This window comes from Cryptomeria japonica, chromosome 2 (assembly GCF_030272615.1).
Source record: "Cryptomeria japonica chromosome 2, Sugi_1.0, whole genome shotgun sequence".
Lineage (NCBI taxonomy): Eukaryota > Viridiplantae > Streptophyta > Pinopsida > Cupressales > Cupressaceae > Cryptomeria > Cryptomeria japonica.
Genome location: NC_081406.1, coordinates 545,075,967 through 545,098,097, shown reverse-complemented (window position 1 = coordinate 545,098,097; position 22,131 = coordinate 545,075,967). Strand labels below are relative to the sequence as shown.

Genomic DNA, 22,131 nt, shown 5'->3' with positions numbered 1-22,131 from the left:
TATTTAACTTGATATGAACGATTTCATCCATATAAAGTTAGTCAGAAGATGGCAATTTGTTATACAACCGTTTCTCAAATTAATCTAAGAAAGACATAATTAACATACAAGCAAATATACATAAGTCCGATTCATTATATGAGTCAATTTACTTAAAGTTAATTGCCATTAAAATAATAACTGTGAAAGACTGATTATCCAAAGGAACAATTAGTTACAAATAGACGAAGATTTGTTTAACATCTATTTTCAAAGGAACGATTTATTATAATGTAATGTCCCCACCTTTTTAGCATCTCATTGGAGTTCTTAGCCTTTACATTCTCCGAAGGCTAAGTGGAGAAATAAGGAGAAATTGATTAAATTAATTTCTTATTAAGTCATTAAATAAAATAAAATTAAAAAAGGTGACTTTATATTTAATTAATTTAATTAAAAGTGACTTAAGTGATTTATTTAAATATTTTAATGTTATTATAAAGTTATAAAGTAACTTTATAATAATAAAGTCACTTTAATATTATAATGTGTGAATATGTCTTTAATCCCACATTGGCCAAGAAAGTGTTCGAGCTCTCATAAGAAAGAATAAGGAGGGACTTAAGAGCTCATTTTAGATCATCCATCCAGAGAATTGATATTTGTTTGTTATGAACTTGGGAGAAGAAGCCAAGGGTTTCTGATTCAGTCAGCCATTGGAGAGCGACAATTCTTCAGTGTTGCAACCATTTGAGGTGGTGAAATATCCACTAAATTTGGCATTTCAGGAGAGCTTCATTCTGGAGTTCTATTTGGGCTTAAAAAAGAAGGGAAGACATCTAGGGTATGCAGATTTTCGAATATATATTAATTGCAGACCTACAGTTTCATTTGGCAGCCATTAAAAATCAGAATTGAAGCAATCATTTATAAATACAATTGTTGCTACAGTACCCACGCTACAGTAAACGCTACAGTACCGCGTGAACAGTACCACGTGAATAGTGCCGCCGTACGGATTGCTACAGTACCACGTGAACAGTAATTTTTTCAAAAAAATTAAAATTTGCAGTTGGCAGATTTTTTTCAACTACTGGGACAGCAAAAATCAGGTTTTTATCTTACATTGTAATGAATTTGTTTTCCAGGCATATTGGCCATAAAACAGAACAAACATTCCCTTGATAGTTTCGTAAATTAATTCCAGCAGTAATATTATTGTTCCAGTATTATTTTAAGCATAGGAGTTTATTCCAGTATTGTTTCATTGCTCATTATTACCAAAAAAAACACAAAAAAAAATCTATAAACATTCAAAAACCAAAACGAATTCAAATCTATTGCATTCAAAAGAAACAATCAGCAGAGGAGAGCCAAGTTGGGTTCTTACATTGGTATCAGAGCTAAATCCTGCCATCCTGAGGGTTTAGCAATCACATGCAGCTGCCTGAGGTTGGCTCTCACAGATATTACACTCGCAGGCGAGCTTTGTTTGACAGGGAACAAGAATTTGACAGGCAGCTGGGCACCATGGGTGACAGGCAAGGGGGTAGCCCACCCAGAGGCGATAGGAATGAGGAGCAAGAAACAAGGGAATTTTTCAGAGTAATGGCTACAGGACAGTAGCAGATGGCTCAGGCCTTGCAGGCACTCACCACCATGATTGAGCGCATGAACCCACAAGACAGATAGAATCAGGAGCAAGGGGATAACAGGAGTGCAGTGGGGTCACCTAGAGCTCAGAGGACTCATTCCAGGACAGCAGACAGGCCTACACGTCCTACCTTCATTAGAGATGAGCCTGAGGTAGCACCTACAGGAGAACCAGGAGAGGAGATGTTCGTAGATATCCTCATGGCTGCGAATGACGAATGGGATTTATTAACTCCACAGGTGCGAGAGAGGATGACATTCGAGAGGTTTGTTAATCAGAGGAGAGAGCATTACAGGTCACTCAGACAGGATAGGAGACCTAGAGGTCAAAATAGTGAGCTAAATAGGGTTACAGGCAAGCTTACTATGCCTACATTTGATGGGAGTGGTAAGATGACAGCTCAAGCTTGGATTCATAAGCTTGATACATTTTTGGCACTGAGGCCAATGACAGAGATTGAAGCTATCAAATACGCCACTTTGCATTTGGAGGGAGTAGCACATGACTAGTGGTACCATGGTATGGTAACACTTCAGCATAATCAGGTGATAGAGTACCAGGACTTCGTGGATAGGTTGGTTGAAAGATTTGACAAGAAAGATCTAGAGGTTTACTTCCGGGACTTAGCACAGCTAAAACAAACAGGCAACTTGGAGTATTTCATTGGTGAATTTCAGCGGTTGGCAGTCATGGTGCCAAACATTTCAGAGCGTAGATTGATAGTTCTTTTCATTGAGGGCCTATCCGAACCACTGAGAGGTTGGATAAAGGCATTTGATCCTATTTCTTTACAGGAAGCTATGAAAAAGGCAAGAAGTATGGAACATGCAGTCCCAACAAACAAATTTCAGTCCAAAGGAGCATCTTCTAGTAAGGATAACAAACCATTTTATAAAAAACCAGAGAGGACTGATTTTAAAAATGATTCTAAAGATAAAACTCCAGCACCTTTTGATAGGGAAACATTAAATGATTTGAGGAAGAAAAAATTATGTTTCTACTGTAAGGGACCCTATGATGCAAACCATGATTGTCCTCTTAGACCAAAGGGCAAAGCTAACAGAGTTATGTGGGCATACTATGAGGAATCAGAATCAGATAATTCAGATCAGCAGTCTGATATAGAGGAAATAGATGGTGAAAAAGAGGAAGACAAGGCTGAAAACTTGTCTAAAATGGAGTCCAAGGATGGGGAAGGAGATGGGCAACTTAGGGAAGCTCGTCTCACTAGTATTAGGCAGGAAGGGTCATTCCGGATGAGAGGAGTGCTTGCTGGACAGCGAGTCATAACTTTGGTTGATACAGGTGCCACTCATAATTTCATTGATGCTAGGATGGTGGAGAAGCGTGGCATACAAACAGAGGAGTTTGGGGGAATTAGAGTGAGGGTAGCTGATGGCTATGTCCTCAAATGTGATCGTAAGATCACTGGACTCCCATTGAAAGTTAATAATTATGACTTTAAGGCAGATTTCTATGTTGTGCCTATGGGAGATACAGATATAGTCCTTGGGATGAGTTGGTTGCATGATATTGGGGAGTTCACTCTTAACCTCAAGGAGATGGAGATGAGGTTTAAAGTGAATGGGAAGACACATATTCTTAAGGCAATCAGGGACAGTGATCTCAGGATGGTTTCTTTCCGGAGGATGGCTAGATTGATTCGACATGATCAGGTAGAGTGGGCAGCAGAGTGCATGTTGATGCCATCACAGGAGGGACAGCAGAAGATTGAATATCCTCCTGATATTCAGGAGCTTAGAGTTAAACACTCTAAGGTTTTCAGTGACATTCCACCAGGTAGACCACCAGACAGGGGTATTGAGCACATCATTGAGTTAGAGGAGGGGGCTAAACCCATCATGATTACACCTTACAGGCATCCGAAGAGGTTGAAGGATGAAATTGAGAAAACCGTAAAGGAGTTACTTGCTATGGGCCACATTAGACCAAGTAAGTCTCCTTTCGCTTCTTCAGTGGTCTTAGTGAAGAAGAAGGATGGGACATTGAGGATGTGCATTGATTACAGGGTGCTTAATAGGAAGACAATTAAAACCAGGTACCCCATTCCTAGGATTGATGAGTTGATAGATGAGCTTCATGGAGCTTGCTTCTTCTCGAAGATAGATTTGAGATCAGGTTATCACCAGATCAGAGTTAGAGAGCAGGACATTGAGAAGACAGCCTTTAGATGTCATTGTGGCCATTTTGAGTTTGTAGTTATGCCATTTGGGCTAACTAATGCACCTGCTACTTTTCAGGCAACAATGAATCGGGTTTTCCATCCTCAGTTGAGGAAATTTGTACTTGTCTTCTTCGATGATATCTTGGTATACAGTAGATCTTGGGAGGAGCACTTGGTTCACCTTGACACGGTGTTGGATATATTGGGTAGAGAGTCCTTGTATGCAAAGGAGTCAAAGTGTGATTTGGGCATGACAGAGTTGTTGTACTTGGGTCACATCATCAGTGCAGAGGGCGTACGCATGGATCCTGAAAAGATTCGTGCCATTGTGGAGTGGCCTTCACCGGTGAACCTTACACAGTTGAGGGGCTTTTTGGGATTATGTGGTTTCTACAGGAGGTTTGTGGACGGATATTCTAGGCATGCAACACCCTTGACAGATTTGATGAGAAAGGGAGCTTTCTTGTGGACTCCTGAGGCACAGGAGTGTTTTGAGAAATTTAAGGAGTTGATGACTTCTTGTCCAGTGTTAGCATTACCAGATTTCAGCAAACCTTTTGAGCTACACTGTGATGCTTCCGGGGAGGGCATTGGAGCAGTGCTTATGCAGGAGAAGCACCCTATTGCTTATGAGAGCAGGAAATTGAGAGGGCCAGAGCGGAGCTTCAGCATATATGATAAGGAGATGTTAGCTATTATGCATGCTTTGGCTAAATTCAGGCAATATTTGGTAGGTAGCAAATTTTGTATCAAAACCGACCATAATAGCCTAAAATACTTTTTGGGGCAGCGAGATCTCAATGATAGGCAGCAGAAGTGGGTGAGCAAGTTACAGTCCTATGACTTTGACATTACATATTTTAAGGGGACACAGAATGTAGTTGCTGATGCCTTATCACGTCGGCCCCATTTGAGCTTATTGACAGACATATCGGAGGATTGGAGACACTTGATCCTTGCAGAGTATGCAAAGGATACTTGGGCAGCTGGATTCATAGATGGGAATATTCAGGACAGCAGATACACCCTTGTGAATGAGCTCATCATTTACAAAGGGCGAATATTTTTGGTTCCAGGATCAGCAGTGAGGAGGATGGTTCTGAAATCTTTTCATGATTCACCTATGGCAGGACATCCTGGTTACTACAAGACATACCGACAGATTAGAGAGCGCTTCACATGGAAAGGGCTCAAAGCAGAGGTACTTCAGTATGTTAGGGAGTGTCCCACCTGCCAACAAAATAAGCAAGAACACTCCTATCCAGCCGGTTTACTTTAGCCACTTCCGATTCCTGATAGGAAGTGGGAGTGTTTGTCTATGGACTTCATCACAGGACTGCCTAGGGCCCAAGGCAGGGACTGCATATATGTGGTTGTGGATCGCCTTACGAAGTTTGCACACTTCTTTCCGATCACTACTACATACACTGCTACACAGGTGGCAGAGTTGTTCTTCAAGGAGATATTCAGATTACATGGCTTACCTCGGAGCATTGTGAGTGACAGGGACAGCAGGTTTATGAGTCACTTTTGGCAGGAGCTATTCAGGTTGTGTGCGACAGAGCTCACTCCGAGTACTAGCTACCACCCTCAGACAGATGGTCAGACAGAGATAGTGAACAAATGGGTGGAGGGATATCTCAGAAATTATATAGCAGGGCAACAGAAGGCATGGGTAAAGTGGATTTATCTCTGTGAGTATTGCTACAATACCATTTATCACATGTCTATTCAGATGTCACCCTTTATGGCCCTGTATGGGTATGAGGCACCCAATTTTATGGATCTGCTTTTGAGTGACAGTAGAGTGCCCAGTGCAGGTGATTTGTTACAGGAGAGTCAAGACATTGTTAAGACTCTCAAGGATAATATAACTAAGGCACAGAATCAGCAGAAGCAGTATGCAGATCAGAAGAGGACTGAGCGGACTTTTGAGGTTGGAGATATGGTGTATCTTATGTTGCAGCCTTATCGTCAATCCACTCTCAAGAAGAGTGGTGCCGAGAAACTTAAGCCACGATACTATGGTCCATTTAGGATTATCAGGAAAGTGGGAGAGGTGGCTTATGAGTTAGATTTACCGGCAGAGAGCAAGGTGCACAACGTTTTTCATGTGTCACGCCTCAAGAAGGCGCTAGGACATCATATTGTGCCTTCTACAGTACTACCACCCATGGATGATGAGGGAAAACTTGTTTTGATACCGGAGGCTATCATTGATTTCAGAGAAAGGAACTTGAGGAGACGTAACATCCGGGAATATTTGGTGAAGTGGAAGGATTTGCCAGTAGAGGATGCTACTTGGGAGAATGAGGAGATTTTGCAGCATCCGGAGTTGAAGTTGCTTGAGGACAAGCAATTTCAGGAAGGGCGGACTGTAATGTCCCCACCTTTTTAGCATCTCATTGGAGTTCTTAGCCTTTACATTCTCCGAAGGCTAAGTGGAGAAATAAGGAGAAATTGATTAAATTAATTTCTTATTAAGTCATTAAATAAAATAAAATTAAAAAAGGTGACTTTATATTTAATTAATTTAATTAAAAGTGACTTAAGTGATTTATTTAAATATTTTAATGTTATTATAAAGTTATAAAGTAACTTTATAATAATAAAGTCACTTTAATATTATAATGTGTGAATATGTCTTTAATCCCACATTGGCCAAGAAAGTGTTCGAGCTCTCATAAGAAAGAATAAGAAGGGACTTAAGAGCTCATTTTATATCATCCATCCAGAGAATTGATATTTGTTTGTTATGAACTTGGGAGAAGAAGCCAAGGGTTTCTGATTCAGTCAGTCATTGGAGAGCGACAATTCTTCAGTGTTGCAACCATTTGAGGTGGTGAAATATCCACTAAATTTGGCATTTCAGGAGAGCTTCATTCTGGAGTTCTATTTGGGCTTAAAAAAGAAGGGAAGACATCTAGGGTATGCAGATTTTCGAATATATATTAATTGCAGACCTACAGTTTCATTTGGCAGCCATTAAAAATCAGAATTGAAGCAATCATTTAAAAATACAATTGTTGCTACAGTACCCACGCTACAGTAAACGCTACAGTACCGCGTGAACAGTACCACGTGAATAGTGCCGCCGTACGGATTGCTACAGTACCACGTGAACAGTAATTTTTTCAAAAAAATTAAAATTTGCAGTTGGCAGATTTTTTTCAACTACTGGGACAGCAAAAATCAGGTTTTTATCTTACATTGTAATGAATTTGTTTTCCAGGCATATTGGCCATAAAACAGAACAAACATTCCCTTGATAGTTTCGTAAATTAATTCCAGCAGTAATATTATTGTTCCAGTATTATTTTAAGCATAGGAGTTTATTCCAGTATTGTTTCATTGCTCATTATTACCAAAAAAAACACAAAAAAAAATCTATAAACATTCAAAAACCAAAACGAATTCAAATCTATTGCATTCAAAAGAAACAGTCAGCAGAGGAGAGCCAAGTTGGGTTCTTACATATAAGAAGACGTGGATTAGTCAATGTTATGACTCATGAAAAGATTATATCAATGATTTCTAATGAAGAAGGATACAAATATTAGTTACGCTCCTTAATTGGCACGGGATGATAAAGGATGTGTCTTTTCGATGATCAAAAGGTATGTCTCATCATGTAAAAGCATATATATGAAGATTGAAACTACAGAAAGGAGGGAGGAGGGAACGATGGATCAAAAAGAAATGTTTAAGTAACACGTATGATTTAATAATATGCAGCAAAGGTATTTCATAGTGCACAGTGAATAGACCAGACTTTGGGGAAATTCGTGGGGATATAAATAAAAGAGGTATATGTATATTCTGACAGTCATAGTAAGTTACAAACAGTAACATTCTTGTTCTAGGTGGTATGCATGGAGATGTGCTTAATATGTATGCTTAATATATGAAGTTCGTCAATGTTCTTATGCAGAATTTAATGAATAAAATATTAATAAATTATAATAAATAAATATTGATAATAATATAATAATTATAATAAATAAAGAAATATTGATAATTGTATAATTATTATTATTATGATATTAACGGAGAAATGCTCTACAGATGAATATAATAGTAATAGTATATAAATATATATATATATAAAGTAATGATTTGATCAAACAAATAAATATTATAATATAAATCAGAAGAGCTCTTAAGTCAATATCACGAAGAAGAATATGTTTTGTCATGACTATCTATGTTTAAGGTAATGATCTGATCAAACAAATAAATATTATAATATAAATCAGAAGAGCTCTTAAGTTAATATCACGAAGAAGAATATGTTTTGTCATGACTATCTATGTTTAAGGAGTTGGGAAAGGAAAAAGAGAAAGGGAGGAACGGAGGTTGCGCCAGCACAGACTACGGAAAAGGTAAGACGTTGGCTCTTATGCCATAGGTATATATATGTGTGTGGACGTGTGTGCCACACACACACACATATATATTTAGGATAGATCTGTCATATATAGTATGTAACCAATCTCTCTGACAAAATTATATTGTTATTATAATATTGTCTTATATATATATGTGTGTGTGTGTGTGTACATGTGTGTATACACACACATATATATATGTATATATTTCCAATATACTTGTTCATGTAGAATCAGTAATAGGAATAAAGAAGTATGTAAAGGCAGACATAAATTATAATTTAAATAATAATGGAAATGTAAATTGTTATGAAATGCCTTATGCTGGGTGTTAATGGATGACAATAATTTGGCTATGTGATAGCCTAATTTGGGATTATGATAATCCCTGGTAGGCAGTATATACTGAGTACTCATATGCATATATATTAAAGGCTTGGGTGTAGGAAGCCTCACCCAAGACGAGATGGATCTTGCCGGTCCTCTCTGGTAGACTTGGATGGTAAGATGTATCATCCAAGATAGGAATTGATCATATGACGATCTTCCTTGGTAGGCTTGGATGTAAGATGCTACATCCAAGACGGGAATCAAATTATCCATCGACTTCCCTGGTAAAGCTTGGAACCATAATTGATTCCAAGAGGAGTTTGGGGATAGCACTTCACGGGAAGACGGTCATTACAACCCACCTAAGGACATATCCCAATACTTCACTCGTATCCTTTTTATTACTTAAGAATTAAGATTTGTTTAAATAAGTAATTGAAGTTTAATTGCAATTTAGATTAGTAAATATATATTTTGTTGCATTCTAACAGTTTGTTTTGCAAGAAAGTGATCTATAAGTAGTAGGGACATTACATTCCTAATCCCAATTAGTCAAATTAATTCTTAATGTATTAAATAAATCTTGTGATTCCTACAAACCTACCTGTAAATCCCCACGTTAAGCTAATTAACCCAAAGCCTAATCCTTGTTAGTATTTATGCAATTTTTAAATACTACACACCTACCCAAGTCCACATGTGACTCACAAGTCAACCTACCTCTTACACACGTCATTTTCACAAGCCTCTACCTTTTCAACATGTGACTCACAAGTCACCTCATAGCCACCTTATCCCTTACACAGGTCCCTTTCATGAGCTTCCTCGTGTGTGCTCACACACGTGCGAGCACACTTACCATTGCACCCCACTTCTCCTTGTGACACTTGTCACAAGGCTAAGTCTTCAAATCTGGGACCACACTCGCTTTTAATTTGAGCCCTTCATCATAATTTTAATCCTGACTGTCCGTTTCTAGGCTCCCAACTCTATAAATTGAAGCCTTCTTTTACCTCAAATCATCCACTTTTCATCATAGTCTTATGCTGCCCTTTTGGTTGCATATCCACTTTCATTACATCATTATGGTGGCCATTTTATCCATGAATCATTAGTATCCTTATGTTGTCCTTATGAGAACATAAATCACCTCCATAGTGTACTCACCATGTCAAAATCATTATCCACCCATCCTTATGTTATGCGAATGTGAGCAATCCACATTCACCTCTAACTATCTCTCACACTCTTCATTCGTCAACTTCGGAGCACTCGAGGTTCATGGAGACGAGGAGGACAAGAAAGAATACTAACAATGGGAGCATCTTGAGTATATTTCATTTACATCTCATTATGCTTTTATTTTAATCTTTCTTGATATTGCGTTTAAAATGATTCGGTTTTATATTGAATGCTAATCCGACTAATCGTTTTATGGCTTTACAATTAGTATATGTTATTTTTATAGTTTTTATCTTTTAATATTAACATTTAATAAATAAATTGTCACATTTCTAAATATTCAATTTTGATTACTATTTATTGTAAATTTAACACATTTATATAAGGTAAATTTAATGTCATTTTTTTTCAAACTTTTTACCCTTGCCGAACGTCATCTGAATTTAATTGTTGCTGAATCCGGACCTTGTGACTTAGGTTATTCATGCTCTACAATATTTCTTCTGGGGGGTTTGTATAAATGAAATAACTACTTGTCTTTTGTCTCAAGTATGATAACAATGCTAGGAACAACTCTCGTTTTACAAGCAAGATTTATAGGTCTAAATAATGGAAGCATCAAACTCTAAATGCATGTATAACACCTCCCTACTAGGCTATACTGGAGATCAATTAATAGATGCAAATAATATCTTGAATTGACAAAACACATGTTTCGAAGAATTGAAAAGCTAGGTAGACAAATATCATCACTACAAAGCTTGACTCTATATAATTTACTTTAAGTTCAATTGATGAAATTACAAAGACAGTAACATAGATACAGGGATACCAAATTGAAAAATATTTCAACAGCATAAGTGTAGCATCAAATATCATTGAGAATTCTTGAGCTCAAAGCACATATTTATAAGGTTATGTAACACCCAATTTTGGAATTTAGGATAGTAATTAGTTTATTCCAAAAATCATTGGTTTAAAACATTAAAGCACAAATTTTTAAAGCCTCTGAAATTTAGGAGAGACAGAATTTTAAAGCAAAATCTTTTCTAAATAAAATATACCAAATTATCCAAAAGCAACCTAGAAATGGGCCTAGCCCTTTGTCTACAAATAAAACCTCCAAAAAAGAAACTACCGAAAGTGGGCGTGGCTAACAGTAATAGTTTGATGCATGAGGTTTTCTTTGGTGATTTTAATGTAGTTCGTAATTCTTTGCTTTCAAATATGGTGGATCTTCTTAAGGAAACCAAAACCCCAATTGTCAAGCCATTGTAAATTTCGGCAAACAATCTTTGTGACTTGAATCTGATGCCACTCCATGGATACAAGACAAATTAAACTGTAGTCTTGTTGTGGACAATTTCACTAACCGAACTTGTTTGTTCCAATCAGTGAATAGAGTACTGCCTAGGGTTTTGACAAAACTGAAAACTGGAGTTACCCTTGATTGGAGATATAACCAAACCTTAGCCTCATTGCTGTCATATTGCCTTTCATATTGCTGAAATCTCCAGTTAAAAATCTTGGGGAAACTCTAGGGTTTTCACCATAAATATTCATTTAACAGGCTCAATACCTGGCCAGCTGCAAATGATCAATTGCATCAGGAAAACCCTAATGCTGAATTCTGTCAAACATTCTTGAAGAAGTCAGAAAGTCCTGCTGTAAAAAACCCTAACCCAAAGCTTGTTGGTCCTGTCAACAAAAGATAGAGACAAGGATAAAAGTCAGCCATGAGCATGGCTGCAATATCCTATAGACTTTCCTTATCCAAATGACTGCAAACTGCCCCGAGAACCTTGCTGGTCAAACTGTTTGAAACTGCATATATATGCTTGAAAACAAGGCTACAATGAAGTGTGTAATACTGCTATCATTTGTACTTAGAAAAGACGCTTCCATAGGCAGCTGAAATCAGCAATTTTACTACTCTAGGAGGCTGAAAACCTAAGGCACTCTCTTTGAAGGGCCGAGGCACAAAAATTGGTCAAAAAACTACTTATGTCATGATTCAAACACCCAGGTGCTTGTTTTGGTTATCCTTGTCATTGAAACTATTCCTTTACTTTATGAAGCACATCATTCAGTCATGTCTGCCACTTGAATCACATACAGGTGCATGTTATGGTTGTTTTTGTCGCTCAATGGCTTGCATCACAAGTTATATGTTCATTTTAGTCTTTTCTGTCACTTAGACTGTCATCATAATCCCTTAGGCATGCTCACATAGAAGCAGATGATGGGAAAAATATTGCAATTACTTGCAAATCAGTGCAGATTGTGATTTGTTGTCTGCAAAACTTGGCAATTTATGAAAAAAGTGTAGTCAATGACTTTGTCCAATATTTTTCTCGAGTAATTGTGTTTAAATTGGAAAAAAATTGTGAAAAATATGGCGCTACAGATTTCACCTACTCCTGTGAATTTTTTGGCAGTTTAGAGTTTTTGGGGTAGCATTTGAAAGGTTTTCTGGATGGTTTTTTTGCATTTGAAATGATACATTTCCTATGATGTGCCTAGGCAATTTTACCTCCCAGTTTGGAACGGACAGCACCAAGCACTGCATTTCTTCTGCAACTTTGTTATGTATTCTTCTTCAATGAATCCTTAAGAATTCAGACATCTGTGTATTGTTTGCTTATGAGGGCGCAAATTCCACTTTGCTAATCAACTCAAATTGCAAATGCTGCTTGTGAACTAAAATGAAGACTGGATATGAGATTTTTTTTTATTAGTCTTCAAACATTAAATCTTTGATATAAAGTCATCCTAGTCTGCACCATTGATTTATTTCATAATGGAAATTATCAATGTTCATAGGGAACTCATTCGCTGGACATGGAAAACTTGTGAGAACTTCTCCCACTGTATAACTCTTAATACCTGCTAAAAATATTTCAGAAAACACAAAGATATGAATATCAAGGTTTTAAAAAGGCGACTATCTCAAACGATAGAAAAGGAAATTTATGGTCAATTATAACGGATTTTTGTAATGTAATGTTAATCTAGTATCGTGTCCTATCATGACAGGAATGCCAAGAGATAAAGGATACATAAGTACATTAATACGACATATTTTCATTGCATGAATGTGCAGAGGTAAAAAATACATAATTAATACTTCACTTATTTACTTTGTAAGAATGTGGCATGGTAATTAATACCTTCTGGAGTGGTAGAGGTTAAATAGATGGTTTTGAATCTGTATATGTTTAAATGAATCTAAGTCTGACATCAGAATTCCTCGAACAAGTACAGTGTAATGAGTTTATCACCTATGAATGTGTAGTATGTTGCTCTGTCTGCTATTAATTTTTATTTTATTTTGCTTAAGAGTAATTTCGTCAAACAGTTTGCATACATTTACTGATAGAGTACATTAACTTGCTGATTCATGAAAACTGTCAATACAATACATACTTGCAATACTGATCTCATTTCTTCCATTCTTCATAGCAGATACATGTCTATGAAAAAAACAACATTAACATCATCTAAAATTGAAATACATAAACCACACAGACTTCTGTTCACAAAATCAGGATGTTTTGACATTCAGCTTGGATATTACAATCAAGTATGCACTTAGCAAAAAGACTAAGCATGAGTACCTTAAAAATATGTGTCATCTTGCTGCAAATGTCTGAAATGTCTTGAAATTCACTATCCAATGCTCATAAAAAGATTACTACAGATCTGCACTATCCAATGCTCATAAAAAGACTACTACAGATCTGCCATGATATTTCTGTCATCACAATCCACAAACCACCAAACCCAGCATTTAATACTCAGAAAATGTAACTTAGAAGTTCACTCCAGCGACCACATGCAAAGAAAAGCACAAGGGCGGTTCGCATAAGAAATTCCAGTCACTTCTTTTACCCTCCAAACTCATCCAGGTCTGTTAGGAACCCTTAAATGCTTCCAAAAGATGATTTTGCAGTCTTCAAACACAGGAAAATACCTCACAAATTCCCACATGCCAATACCCAAGTTGGGCACTGCCTGCAAGGGGTGACTTGGGCTAGAAAAATAAATGCCAATCCAAAACCCACATATTATATGCGCATCCTCATTTCTAGCCATATGAAAACCTTTGAGACAATAACCAAAATAATATATGTCTTATTTTCAGAGATATGAGCAAAAATGTGAATCTCAAGGTAGCTGGAATGGGATGTCTCGCATTCGAAAATGTCTCCAGAAACTCTTAAAACTTAAACAACCCTCAGAAAAACCAAACTAAAAATGCACTGTGAAATGCTTGTAAGATATCTCCAACAAATACTAGCTAGAGTAGATCTTTCACTACCGTAGCTAATCTTCTTCAAGAGATATTTCATCCTCAAAAAGGTTGAGATGGAGTAAGTCCACATCTTCAAAATCACACAAGGTTTTCTCAGATAGAAATATTAGAAATAATAAACTCAACAAATCAAACAAGCTCTGAATTCCCCTTTTTATAAGCTTTTTAGGGAACTTTCTAGAAACTCCCTTTCAAAATCACTTTATTAATATATTAAGCCTTTTAACTCCAAAAAGTGATTCAATTTTATTTTAAAACATTTCCAGCATTTAAAGTCACTTTTAAGAGTCCCATCATTTAAAATTTTCTATTCTCTCTCCAACGAGCTATATTACTGAGGTGCTTGATAAATAAATCTAGTTAAAAAGGCAATCTTAATGAAAATAATTAAATATAGCTCAATATTACACCCAATTAGCGGAAATGACTGAAAAGCATTGAAATTGAAATTTGACTGTGTAGGAGTGATCTCAATGATAAAAGATGATAAATGGACTTGACTGGGTGACTTACTAAATATAGACACTCCCACCAAGAATCTTGGAACCCAAATCGGAAGCCAAAAATAACGTCTGAAAGTGTCATATGACTCCTCTAAACCATCTGAGCTCATTGGTAACATCAAATTTCCCCTCTCAACATGCTGACACGAACCCAGAAAGTTAGTGACAACTGCACTGGTAGAGAACTTGAAAATGGGGACATTACAAAATGGAGAAACCTTGTTGGAAATAAAAGTTATAAAATGTTGAAATAATATTGGTTTGTTTAATGTTGACACTATTTTTCTACAAATTACCATAATGGTGTGGCCCAAAGGTATTAAATCCACTTATAACTACAATTTCCATATTGACTTCTTTATAATTTGAGGAATACCAGTTGGTTGACCTTGACAAGATCAATCTAGATTCCAAGTGGATTGCAAATGATGATGTCCTTGACGATGGTGATGATTATGACCTCTTAAGGAGTGCAACTGGTGATGTGGTTGAACAGATCAAGAGAGGCTTTAAGCTAGGATTTTCATCTTTAGAATCTGCAGCCCTTTAGGGGTAACTCCTTTTGTAGCTGCAAGAGTCGTTGGCTACATCTGTTGTTTTGGGACTTTATACTCAGTTTTTGACTTTGTACAAAGTGCATTGTAATTGAAAATTTAAAAAGTATTAGCATCTAGTTATTATTTACGCAGCATGAAGCATACATTGTGCAATCCAATTTTATCAGTGCTATGAACATAAATGAAACCAACAAATGGCATGAAAATGTAAGATATATGTCTGTATTGCCTTTACAAATAATCCCCTTGAATTGGATTGATGTGGGCATTCTTTAACTAACAAGGGATGAGTACGTTATACTATGCAAAGCATCCACAAAAGAGATGGTATACATCCTTGTCTTATGGTGAAAGAGATATCTTAATTTGTGCTTCTTGAATTTTTTGATTTTGATGATAGGCTAGTTTGTAATTGTTCAATTTTTTTTTCGTAATGCATTAATGAGCCTTTGTTAAGATGTATGCCATTCACATATGTGGATAGTGTATGCATTTTTATCTATTAGGAAATACTTAAGAGTGACTTCACCAAGGACACGCACTCATGAAAATTGAGCCCAACAACTTGTTTAGTTCAATTAATATAATTTTAACTCCTTTGTTAAGGGGCAAACAATGTTGAACTAATGTACATAATGAATGGTAAAGATTGTTGAAATGAGTTTATTGTACCCTTAAATTTTCTGTAATGTAAATTATAATCTTTTTCATTTTTTGTTTGTTTTTGTTTTAGGGTGCTTGTATCGACACAATTCATTGGATATGCAGCCAGATGTGACCCGTTCACTATATTCTTCCCTACAGCCATCTAATTCAGTTGAAGAATTAAGGTTGGTTATGCTTTCTTAGTATTTGTATATGTATTTAATTAACCCGATTGGTGTTCAATTATAATCTTGTATTGTCTTTTTCTGTTATATTTTGAATAAATACTGCATAGTTTGATTTATGCTGAAACAAAAAATTTCCACTATTGTATACAATGAATGCCAAAGATAATTTTAAGATTATTTCTTTGCGTTCATAAATGAGACATTTTATAATTCCCAAGTATGAGGCAATATAAAAGTCTTTATTAAATGGAGCTTATATAGAGTGTAAATGTGATGCTTCCTGGTTGTTAGATCATCATGATACATCAATATATAAATAGGAATAATAAAATGATTTCATTATTGATGAGGCACTTGGACTTCAAAAGATCTTCTTGATAATCTACATAAATCTTCCTGATATTTTATGGAAGAGATTAAACTGCAGGCACGTTGTTATGTGTTGGCTGTTTACTCTCAGCCTCATTGTATCCTCTAGTTGCTTGTAGTAGTTTCTTTCAATTGTTTTAATTGGAGAACACTTCTCATAAATTTCCGATGGAAGAACATTGTTGTTTCAATAAAGATTTTGTCTAAATTCATTTCCTCACATAATTCTTTTAGTTATAAATCTTTGTTTTGCTTTGATAGTTGTGAACTGTAGCTTTTTTGTGTTTGTAATAGATGGTCGTGTTAGCAGATTGCTTGTATGTTACAAGCTTGATACTCTTGGTTGGAGAGAAAGAAGTGAAGCAGTAGAAGATTTCCCATGGGATGATAGAATGATAGGATACACGAAGACTTCATCATCTTGAGGACACCTCCTTGGGTTGAATAATGGTTTGAAATTAAGGTATGCAATGTTTTTAATCCAACTAAGGCATACTTCCATAATGGAAGTTGTTCTATATTGCATCAACCTTGCATGTCATTTAAACTTACAAGTTTGATCTTACCAAGTAGGAAACATCATCACTATTGTGAGATGAGGAACTGTATTGAGTATTTTACTCTCTTTGAAGAAGTCTTCATGATTATAAACAAGAGGAAGCATAAGCATGGTGGTGTTGCCTCAATAATTAGTTTTCGTGCAAGAGAACATCAGCTGGTTGTAAGTTCAGTAGTGATAGGAAGGAGATTGCTTGGAGGCCTATTGGCAAATTTTTTATCAATTCTGCTGTTATCATATGATTCAGTCACCATGAAATTTCATTAAATACTCACAAGTGTTAGGGCAGTCACTTTTGGCAAGGGAAGAAGCACATTTCAAATGGTGATGGATTGCAATGATTTCCTTGTTTTTGAAGAGGCGTTTTTCATTATTTTGTTGCCCAAATCATCTGTGCAAATGAGAATAATTCATTTTTTGATGCCGGCACATCTGCCTCCCTCTCTTCTCTTCAACATTTCTTTTCTGATTTTTTGCTGCTGCTGGTCTAGTTTTAAGTTGCTGATCTTGATGATATCAGCCAATGAGCTACTGATTTCAAATTTGAACAAATGGAAAGATAATAATTAAACACTGCTCACATTGATCATGGAAAGCATCTTGGGATTGTAGACAAGAAAAGATGACTTTTAGCAAAGGACACTCATATCCTTTTACTCAAGGTTGGCTTCACATAAGAGTGTGGGATCCAAGTGCAGTGTTTATTCATGAAACAAATGCAATATCAAACAATAAACTTGGTTTCCAACTTGCTGAAATTTTCATGGCAGCAACTCATGATGAAGAAGTTTCAAGTATGCCCAAGGGATCTCTAGATGAAGAGCATATAAATTATTTTCAAGTAAGTTGGCAAGTGCGTTTAGATGTGAAATGGAGAAATTTTCAGTCGGTGATTGAAAGGGAATTTTAGATTTTATAGGTGTCATTTCAACACTTGTCTATATTGGTTAGCAGATATCAGTATTGCAGCTGCTATTCTATTTTCAGATTGCTAATTTCAGAAAAATCTTATTGTGAATAATGGTTTTCAATCTTGAACAATTGTAATTTTGTTTAGTTTGTGTTGGTAGTAATATTGTCATTGATGTCAAGGGCACTCAGTTGAGATTGTTAAGATTTTGGTTATTAATGTCAAAGGATGACAGTCAGACATATGTGCAGCATTCTACCATCAAGAGCATTCTGTGGAGACTGATTAGAAGGATTATCATTGATGTCTTGATATCCATAAGATGTGCCTTGCCATTAGTTAGACAACAATCAAGTCACATTTACTCAAAGCCAAGAAACATAACAGACAATGGAACAATTACAGTATATGTAAAGAGGTGACAGATAGCAGCGATTGGATAGTCTGGAGTATAGAAAGACAGAAATACAGCAATCAGTTATTAAATGATCAACAAATCACCCAAGTCAAAAGCATATTTTAATTTGTTTATGTGAAAGATGAGAGCGGTTGAGATAAAAGAACAGGGATCCACGTCATGGAATGAAGCAGTAATTAAAAGAAGAAAATCGCTTATGATTATAATGGCATTGCTTAAATAAAACAAGTGACTTTATTATGAAGAGCAATGACGCAAGCGATTCATTATAAGAAAATCAAAGCAGCAATAAAGACAAAAAGTTGATTAAATAAGCAAGAACATTAAGACAAATCGTGTCTTATTCATAATTCATATTAAGAAGGCAACAGATATTATTTATGCAGAACAACTAATATAATGCTTATTAATTGATAAATGTAAAAAGGTAGGCAGCGAACTTGTAGAGGAGACGTGACTGTTCATAAAGGAGGACCATATTCTATGTTAAAAAACGCTGATTAAAAGCAGTGATTTGTTTAGACTTAAATGGCAGTGATTATATTTGTTTATTGATGCATATAAATTATAGCAAGCTGGGAGCAGCAATTACTAATATTAACAGTAGCGATTAAATTAAAAGTTCATTCTATAAAGAAAAGTGATTGCAAGATGTTTATGTTAGACAATAATTAATTTAAACAACAGTTACAATGGAGAGGTGTTATTGATGAAAGGAAACAACTTGAAGAGATGTGACTTGTTTGAGAGGCATGACTTTTTGGAAGAAGCATGTCTTAGAAGATATATAAATAGAGAATGGAAATGAAAGTGAAGTGTGTGAGTTAAATGCTGAAAAAATAATTTAGAAAGTGGAGAGTAAATATCTGTGTGTGTGTTTAAAGAGTAATTATAATACACAGAAATGTTGAAGGCATAAGTACAGATTGTTTGGGTGATAATAAGAAACTTATCTGCAGATTTAAAGAGGAGAATTATCTCAGAATTAAGGAGAAGACAGTGAGGAGATTGTTTGCAGAGATTGATCAGACTCTTATTGCAGATTTGTGACAGCATTTGCAGCAGATTGGTGAAACAAACATAATAAGAATTTGTGCAGAGGTTGGTGTCTCTTTTGGGTGAAGTTGGTGCTTCATCTTCTTGAAGTTGGAGCTTCATATCTTGTAGGTTGGTGCCTACAGTCAATAGTGGGAGTTGTTGCTTCCAGTGGGTTGGTGCCTCTAGTAGGTTGGTGTCTACGAACTTTGTAAAAGAGATACATTTTATGAGCATTTGCTGCCGTTGTTTTTCCCGTTGAGGTTTCCATGTAAAATTTGTGTTTTGATGTTCTTATTGGTCTATCTTGTATATATAGAGTAAGCTTTATATTTTTTAAGCCGTGAAAGAAATAGAAATTCTTTAATATACTGATTCACCCCCGCCCTCCCCCCCTCTCTTAGTATATTTGAGAGCTCTTCAGTTTGATGTCATAAAATCAAGAGAAAATGTTGGCAAGTTGCTGTTGTTGAAAGTGATGATTATATCAACCAACAGTGATGACATTTGGGAGGTAATGCAAGTGGTTCATAAGCAACATCAATTGTGCCTAGCATGCATTCAGGCTGGTTTATGTTTTATGGTAAAGAAAAAATTCATAAATTCAGTAATGAAGTTTATTTTGAGAAGGTTTGTGCAATCGATTATACTTAATTGACAAGAAACAATTTAGATGTTTATTGACAGTGTTGATTTGGAGTTGGATAAATTGTGATGATGACTTGTTGAGATATGTTCATTCTTTAGCCCTCAATTTATAATTTTATATGTTGATACAAAAATTTGGGATACAAGGATTTATATGATTGGCAGATTGCTTCACAATGAAATAATGAATGATAGGTTTGTAGCTTTAATTGTGTCAAAGTGATGCAGCAAAAACATGATGGAGCATTTTTTAAGATTGATTTGGGATCCTAGAATTTGTAAAAGAGGTTCAATTAGAAGGAATTGGAGGATTGAACTAGCATTGCTTGAGACAAGTGATTCTTGGGAGGGATGACTGTAATGTCCCCTTTCCAAGCATAATCAATTTGAGGACAAATTAGCCCATTTTTTGAGTTTTCCCATAGGCTAATTGATGTGCAAGGGAGAACTCCAACTTTCTTGGAGACCATAAGATTGATCAAACAATAGTTTTGTCCAAGGTAGCGAGGTTAGGTGATCTTGGTAAGCCTCATGACACTTTTAGAATGTGATTCCATACTTTTGGGAACTCTCGAAACTTCTTGGAGAAGCAACCTATTTTGAGAATGACACCAAATTGCTTCAGTTCATCATCCTATGTCCTCAAAAACATTATTGTATGGTCATAAATTCATATTTATCTCATTTTGATGCTTTCCACAACTTGGGCGAAATAATTAAACTTTTTAATAGCTATAACTTAAGTTGTCCTAAGGAGGATAAATAAAAAATGCAACTATTGGTTTCAAGGATGAAAATCCCCCTAGCTTGTCTTGGTGGTTTCATTTAGAAGTCATAGCTGCGCCTTAGATAAGTATTTATAATATTGATGAAAATAGATGTTTTTGACATGTTTTGATTTGCTAAGGATTTGATATTGTGTTTTTAAGTATTTTAGATGTTTTGGAGAGTTTGTAGGGCAATTTTGGAAGCCTATGATGTTGTTTGTAAATCCCCATGTTGGTTGTATGTCTTTCCTATGCCATATTGCTTGGAGCTTAATGCATTTGAGAATGATCATAACTGTGTTTCCCTACTGTTTTGAATTCATTTTATAGCAGTTTGTAGATTGAATAGGAATTTGGGAAGGCATTGGTGACTTTTAGTGGGTCGTACGACTATTATTGCATGTTGTAACATTGTGCATGAGGCATGGGAGTTTGCAGTTTGAGCACTTACTTCTTTGAGGCAACTTAGACATATTTGTTTTATCCAACTCCTTTCAAGCTGAATCATAGAAACGAGCCTCAGACTCAGTGCAAACTCAGCAAGGGTCACTCGACTTGGGACTCGACAAAAAAATTCAATGCAGACTTGGCAAAGTGAAAAAACAAGAAATTTAGAGATTTTAAAGGATTTAAGACTTGTTTCATGCACCCTTTATTAAATAAATCTTAAAAACACAATAACATCATCAAATAGAAGCTAATTTGATCACATACACAAGTATACTTCGATCACAAAAGTATAAACACAAATTGTAGCCGAAGGAAATAGCAAACTTACATATTTAAATATTGTCAAATGTATACAAAGCTCATGGAATATGAAATCCATGACATCAAATGTTCCAAACAAATATTAAAACAATAACTACAAGTCTATGGCTCAGAGGAGCTTGCATCCCTCCTTCAAAGGCTTCTAAGGAAGGTCTTGGATGATTCAATAACCATAGTCTTTGCTTGGGACTCCATGCCACCCTCGCCAACATCAGCTGTGCCTGTGTCTGCTAGTGCTCTATCCTCCTCTTCCATGGCTACAGTCTCAGCCTCTCTATCTGCCTAGTTGACCCAATCAATGTCATCGTCACTAAATTCAAGATCCATAGCCTTAGTGATCCACTTAGATTGTAGATTGACCTCCTCTAGTGTGATCGAGGTTCAGTCATGGCCCAAAATCTCTCTCTCTCTAAGACAAAGGTTGTAATGAACAAAGACTAGATCATTCAACCTCTCCACAGATAGTCTATTGCACATCTTGGAGTGTATGTGCTCAAACATACTCGAATTGCACTCACAACCAGAAGCAGTACATGGTTGGCTCAAAATGCGAATGGCTATCCTCTAAAAATTTAGTGTTTTAGGACCAAACATTTGCCACCATTTATCTAAGACGAGAAAAAGAAAAAAAAATCACTCTCATTTCCAACTTTAAGACTTTTAAGTTATAAAATTAAATTTTGCCTTTAAAATATATTTTTACTTGGGTGCAATTTTGTTCGACTATC

General features: G+C 35.9%; 1 protein-coding gene across 1 annotated transcript in view; it reads left to right on the top strand.

Annotated features, from left to right (window-relative positions):
• LOC131052340 (protein FIP1) overlaps positions 1–22,131 on the top strand; it is a 327,777-nt gene that overhangs the window by 198,770 nt on the left and 106,876 nt on the right. The window contains exons 8-9 of the mRNA XM_057986981.2: positions 12,242–12,307; positions 15,827–15,923. Of these exons, the coding sequence (XP_057842964.1) occupies positions 12,242–12,307; positions 15,827–15,923 (163 nt within the window). The remainder of the gene's footprint in view (positions 1–12,241; positions 12,308–15,826; positions 15,924–22,131) is intronic.